Source organism: Diorhabda sublineata, chromosome 8, assembly GCF_026230105.1.
Source record: "Diorhabda sublineata isolate icDioSubl1.1 chromosome 8, icDioSubl1.1, whole genome shotgun sequence".
In the NCBI taxonomy this organism is placed as follows: domain Eukaryota; kingdom Metazoa; phylum Arthropoda; class Insecta; order Coleoptera; family Chrysomelidae; genus Diorhabda; species Diorhabda sublineata.
Window position 1 is genome coordinate 2,088,697 of NC_079481.1, and position 7,412 is coordinate 2,096,108.

Here is a 7,412-nt window from a genome sequence, read left to right on the forward strand (position 1 = left end):
GGATAAAGAAGTACAAGAACTAAAACTTAATAACTAGAAAACATTTCATAAAATATTAATAGAGTAACAAACACACAATTAAATTACCTATCAAGTGAATAATTTGATTAAATATATATAAATTTATATCAAAATTTATAATTATACAGTGTTTCTGAAATAGTATGGAATATTTGTGTTGGTTCCATCTTTTTTTTTTTGGAAAAAACCGTAAGTAAAATTAATTTAACAAGTTGACTGCCAAGGCAATTTTATAACATTTCAATGAAGTTAATTATTCTGTAGTTAGCAGTTAAATTTTATTTTTGTAACCTGTTGGGTTTTTAAAATTACATCACACTGGATTATTTTCTCCAAAAATCTACCTTCAAAATATAGTTACTCGTGATTACTTTCGCTTTTGAGGGCGTTTTCACCATTATGTAAAAACAAATGTCTGTTTAGGTTAGACTTTGTTGTAAAAGAGCGTGAACAAATGCCGCATTTGTATGTAGTGTCGTTTAAGTGACACTGCATATGTTTTTTTAAATTATGTTCAGCTGGAAACGATTTGGAACAAACGTTACATTTAAAAAATCTTTCTCCCGTGTGTTTATGTGAATGATATATTAACGATTCTTTATATGCATAGGATTTTGTACAAATGTCACATTTAAAAGGTTTTTCACCCGTGTGTTTCCGTAAGTGGTCAGCCAACGAATGCTTATTGGCATAAACTTTTGAACAAAATTGACATTTCACCAAATTTTCTCCAGTGTGAAGTCGCATGTGTGAATTTAAATTACTTTTGTGGAAAAAAGATTTGGAACAAATGTCACATTTGAAGGGTTTCTCTCCCGTGTGCTGCCTCATGTGGTTGGTCAATAAATATTTATAAGGGAATGATTTTGAACAAATTTCACATTTGAACGAATTTTCCCCTGTATGAAAACGCATATGTGAATTTAATTGCCCTTTAAATTGGAACGATTTCGAACAAATTTCACATTTAAACGGTTCTTCTCCATTGTGCCAAAGCAAATGGCTGTTCAAAGTAGATATTCTTGCGAAAGATTTTGAACAAATTTCACATTTATGTCGGGTTCTAGCCCCGTGACTTTGCTCATGTTTACTTAAATTTTCCTTAGCTGGAAAACATTTCGAACAAAGGTCACATTTAAATGGGTTTTCACCGGTGTGTTTCCGTATATGATTTATCAACAAATATTTATGAGCATAGGACTTCAAACAAGTTTCACATTGATACAAATTCTTCCCAGTATGAATTTTCATGTGGGAATTCAAATTACCTTTGTGAAAAAAAGATTTTGAACAAATTTCACATTTGAACGGTTTTTCTCCAGTGTGCTGTAATAAATGCTTGTTCAAAGACGATACAGTTTGGAAATATCTTGAACAAATATCACATTTATGTAGGTTTTCAATACTTAGTGAATTATCTTCAACTGGAAGAGATTTAGGACAAGTATTTATTACGGGGGATCTTGATCTCGATTTTTCTTCATTTGGAGAAGATTTTGAACAAACTTCACATTTAAATGGATAATTTCCAGTATGATAACTTGAGTCATTGTCAAACAAATACTCCTGGGAGAAGAATTTTGAACAAATTTGACATTTTAACAGTTTTTCTTCTGTATGTAAACTCATATGCAATTTCAATTCTCTTTTAAATACAAAATTTTTTAAGCAAACTTCACACCGATGCTTTTCACCTGTATGATATTGTTTAATATGCTTTTGTAAATTCTCTTTAGCTGGAAAACCTTTCGAACAAATGTCACATTTGAATGGTTTTTCCCCAGTGTGCTGTCGCAAGTGGTTGATCAACAGATATTTATGAGCGTATATTTTCAAACAAGTTTGGCATTTAAATAAATTTTTTCCAGTATGAAATTTCATGTGTGAAGTCAAATTCGATTTGTGTAAAAAAGATTTTGAACAAATTTCACATTTGAATCGTTTTATTCCTATGTGTTGAGACAAATGTACATTTGAATTTTTCCTCATACAAACGTTACCTTCAATTGATATATCATCGATACCTTGTGTACTATTTTCAATATCTGGTATTTCCTTCTTTAACTCTTCTTTAATTGAATCAGATTTTGTAATTATTTGCCTTCTTTCAACTTTTTTCTTCTTAACTTCATTTTCATAACATTTCTTCTTTTTTAAATAAAGCTTTGTAGACACATGTAAAAGAAATTCTTCTTTTTTCACGTACATATTTCCACATAATTGACAGATAATAACCCCTTTAATTTCCGCATATTTTCCATTGTACAACGTTCCTGAATTATTGAAAAGATATAAGAAAAGTTGTGACGAAATTGTTTTAAATTTCACGCTGAAAAAATCATTCAAAAAACACTAATGTATAAATTATTGAATTCAAATTTTTTGTAAAACCTGGTAAAGTAACACATGCTGCAAACTCGGATAATATATGAGTTAACCTGTACACAAAATTAAATCCGTACACCTTGGTAATTAAATTTTTAATTCAAAGTTTATCAGTGTGTTTTCAATTAAAATAATAAGTCAAAATCAATTGAATCATTATTCCAATAAATTATTTTAAATCAATTTATTTGATAATTAATTATTACGTTCAACAAATGCAATAATAAAATTTTAAATTAATTTACTCATATAACTAATGATCACTAGGTGAAAATTTTTTAATAATCGGATAACTAATTTGTTATTCATAAGTTTAGTCGACGACTAGACACTTGAAAAAAAAATGATTCCAAGAGTATCAGGATTATTTGACAACTTCTATTTTCTATATGGGGAAATATATGTTCTGATAGTCTTATTGAAGCTAATTAAAAAATTTAATTCAAGTTATCATCATATATTACAAATAAACTTACCTTCTAATCTAACTCGTCTCATATATGAATCTTTTAATTTGTTTTCATTGCATTCATATCGATAATCAGAAATATTATATTCTCTTTCAATTTCTTCATTGCTTTTATCTATTAAATCAGTATTTTCATCGATAGTTTCTTGTTTAACGTTACTTATAAATAGATCATTTTGAACAATTAAAATTGGTTTTTCGTCAACATCTTCCTTCACATTCTCGTTACAAATATTCTCTTCCTTAAAAATAGTTTGTCCATTCAAATCCAGCTCTTGATAAGCACAGTTTTCCTGTTTTATAAAAACTAATCCATTTTCCGTAGAGCTCTCGATTTGTTTACCAATTTTCTTATTATTTTCCATTTCTTACACTCCTTAAGTAGTTATTAAAATCATAAATTTGTTTACCTTCGCTTCAATTTTTCTATTTTTGTCAAAATTCAACCTTTCATTATTATTTAAATATAAAGTTGTTTAGCACGAGTTAACAACAACAACTTAACAATAAATCTAACTAAAAAAACAAGCACTAATGATGTCGACGTCAAGTTATGCGTTTCACTTGTCATTTTACGTTACCATAGAATACAATATTACAGAACTACTTTTCAGAATGTTGATTAATCCAATGTTCAGGAAGTAATTCGAATCGAAGTGAACGGATCATGGGCACGAAACCCATTAGATCGACGCTTATGAGCTTGGCACACAAACTTCGGTAAATTTTGTGTCAAGGTCAAACTTGAAATCATGTCACTAATTATTTGTTGTAGTGTCCGAAATACAAGTTACTTTATTAACTGATTATAAAATACGAATACACGTCTTTGAAACTATACATCTCACTATCTTAGTCTTATTAGTAAACACAAGAATTTGAAATGAATGTTCTCATAACGTCAATTCTACAATTTGTGTCTACAACAAAATTTTAAAGCTCGTGGAGCACCCATGTTTTCGAAAATAACACATAAGAGTTACTTTATATGTACTTTGTGGAACGCATAAGATACCAAAAGTACACATAACCTTAAAACTTAAAACGTTTTGAACACGATCCAAAAAAGTTGGTAATTTAGAGGCAGTAGGGGCTTTGAACTTTGCTTTGAAATGGGCTGAAAATAACGAATTTGATAGCCACGAAGTCGTTTTTCCGTCGATTTAGAGACGTGGCTTTTAATATGAAGTGCGAATGTAAAAAATTGATTAAAAAAACGAAAGTTAAATATGTGTTTTACGATCTTGTTTTTTCCCTCCGGATTACCGAGGCCCTAGTGTATAACATCTTAAATGTATTAATGGTAAGCGACACTGTATATGTTTTTTATATATATTTAAGAGGTTCCCCTGTATGAAAACGCATATGTGAATTTAATTCGTCTTCAAATTGAAACGATGTCGAACAAAGATCACAATTAAGCGGTTCATCTACTTCATGAGAAATCAAATGACAGTTCAGAGTAGATACACTTGAGAAACACTTTGAACAAATATCACATTTATATCGGTTTTTAGCCCAGTGACTTTGCTCGTGTTTACTTAAATTTACCTTAGCAGGGAAGGACTTCAAACAAATGTCACATTTAAATGGTTTTTCCCCAGTGTGTTTCCGTACATGATTTATCAACAAATATTTATGAACATAGGATTTGGAACAAGTTTCACATTGATACAAATTCTTCCCAGTATGAATTTTCATGTGGGAATTTAAATTACCTTTGTGAAAAAAAGATTTTGAACACATTTCACATTTAAACGGTTTTTCTCCAGTGTGCTGTAATAAATGCTTGTTCAGGGATGATAGAGTTTGGAAATATCTTGAACAAACATCACATTTATGTAGGTTTTCAAAACTTTGTGAATTATCTTCAACCGGAAGAGATTTAGAACAAGTATTTATTACAGGGGATCTTGATCTCGTCTTTTCTTCATTTGGAGAAGATTTTGAACAAATTTCACATTTAAATGGTTTTTCTTCAGTGTGATCATTGGGAAACAAATAATCCTGGGAAAATAATTTTGAACAAATTTGACATTTCAACAGGTTCTCATCTTTATGTAAACTCATATGCGTTTTCAATTCTCTTTTAAATACAAATTTTTTTAAGCAAACTTCACATTGATGTTTATGCTTTTCACCTGTATGACAATATTTAATATGCTTTTGTAAATTCTCTTTAGCTGGAAAACCTTTTGAACAAAAGTCACACTTAAATGGTTTTTCCCCAGTATGTTTCCGTATATGATTTATCAACAAATATTTATGAGCATAGGACTTCGAACAATTTTCACATTGATATAAATTCTTCCCAGTATGAAATTTCATGTGAGAAGTTAAATTTGATTTGTATAAGAAAGATTTTGAACAAATTTCACATTTAAATGGTTTTTTTCCTATGTGTTGAGACAAATGTACATTTGAATAATTTCTCCTTATACAAACGTTACCTTCAATTGATATATCATTGATACCTTGTGTACTATTTTCAATATCTGGTTTTTCCTTCTTTAATTCATCTTTGGATATTATTTCTTCTTTAATGGAATCAGATCTTGTAATTATTTGCCTTCTTTCAACTTTTTTCTTCTTAACTTCATTTTTATAACATTTCTTCTTTTTTAAATGAAGTTTTGTTGACACGTGTAAAAGAAATTCTTCTTTTTTCACGTACATATTTCCACATAATTGACAGATAATAACCCCTTTAATTTCCGCATATTTTTCATTGTACAACGTTCCTGAATTATTGAAAATATATAAGAAAAGTTTTGACGAAATCTTGGAAATTGTTTTGAATTAGAAGAACGCCGGAGGAGATATAGAGATACTATGGATAATTTTTGGTTGGGATTAGGGAAGTTTAAGGTCCTGGAAAAACAAAAACCTTTTGTTCTTTATAGAGAGTAACCATAAAAGAAGGGCTTCCTTCTCTATAATTGGGAAGAAAGTAGCTTCAAAACTGTCTCTACCAAAGAGCCCAACAAAAAAACATTTTCAATCATACGGGGATGATTTTTCATAGCTCCCGTCAAGAAATTAAATACATTTTTTTTTTCAATTCCTTTTCAAAAATGCATTCAGAAATAAAAATTATTTTCATAAATATGTAAAAATTGTAAAACTTTTAAAAAGCTAATTTTTTTGGAACGAAGCTCTTCAGAACAATTTAGAACTATTAAAACAAAAAATGATTTTCCGCAAAATTCGTGAAAAATAATTTTTTCAACGGCATAGAACAAACCCAGCACAATCCAGAACAACTCTATAAATCGCGATACCTTAAAAGTACGGTGCCAGCTCATAACAAACATAAGTTGCTGATTTATAATTCAACAAATATTTCACAGAACTAATCTTTGCAGAATTATATATATTTAGTTGGTTGCTATTGTAATTTTAGTTGTTAATATTGTCTTTTCACTGTTCTAATAAAGTATCTTTTTAAAAAGTGACCTTTGAGGTAGTAACTATTAATTCACATATAAGAACTTCATAAATTTTATGTATGACATCAGAAACTTGCTTTAACCTTGTATAAATCTAAATAATGATTTGATCGAAATTGAAATATTATATAGTTTATGTCCAACAAAAATGAAAACAGTCACATTAGCAATATCCAGATTTGACCAACTAAATAAATCAACAAAGAAAACAAGAAACTGATTTCAACAACATCATGGTTATTTAACATCTTCTATTCTCTACTTGGGGCAATAGATGTTAGATAGACTTATTTAAAATAATAAAAAAATTTCAATTTAGATTATCATCATCACATATTACAAATAAACTTACCTTTTAATCTAATTCGTCTCCTATATGAATCTTTTAGTTTGTTTTCATTGCATTCATATTGATAATCAGAAATATTATATTCTCTTTCAATTTCTTCATTGCTATTATCTATTAAATCAGTATTTTCATCGATAGTTTCTTGTTTAAAGTTATTTAAATTTAGAATTAGATCATTTTGTTCAATTAAAATTGTTTTTTCATCCAAATCTTCCCTCACATTCTCGTTACAAATATTCTCTTCCTTATTAATAATGTCTTCATTCAAATCCAGCTCATGGTAAGCGCAATTTTCCTGTTTTATAAAAGCCAATCCATTTTCCTCTATTTGGTGTTCAATTTTCAAATTATTTTCCATTTCTTACATTATGAGAGTACAATCCTTAGTTATTAAAACTATAAATTTGCTACCTTAGCTCTTGTTTTTATTTTTGTATTTACATTTAATTGTTTAAATGTTTGAAGTGAAAAGAATTTTGAAATTGCTTAACACGAAACAACAACAACGCCTTTCCAACAATAAAAGTTAATTGTGAAAACAAACATTAATAACGTCAACATCAAATTATGTCATTTCATGTTACCATAGAACAACAACAGTATCATGGAACAACTTTTCAGGTTGATTGATCAATCATTTCAATAATTTGTTCGCGAGTTTGATTCAGAATCAGTTTATAAACCGATCGAATCGCACTAGAAGTCTTCAACCCGCGAAGAGAGTTTATGTTCAGAAAGT

General features: G+C 28.8%; 1 protein-coding gene across 1 annotated transcript; it reads right to left on the reverse strand.

Moving 5' to 3' along the window:
• Positions 1-378: 378 nt before the first annotated feature.
• Positions 379-7,371, reverse strand: LOC130447823 (zinc finger protein 62 homolog). The gene is made up of 4 exons (XM_056784855.1): positions 6,677-7,371; positions 4,213-5,616; positions 2,883-3,242; positions 379-2,294 (listed from the first exon to the last, which is right to left on the reverse strand). The coding sequence occupies exons 1-4, from the start codon at positions 7,029-7,031 to the stop codon at positions 379-381; spliced, it is 4,035 nt and encodes a 1,344-aa protein (XP_056640833.1). The 5' UTR covers positions 7,032-7,371.
• Positions 7,372-7,412: the final 41 nt, after the last annotated feature.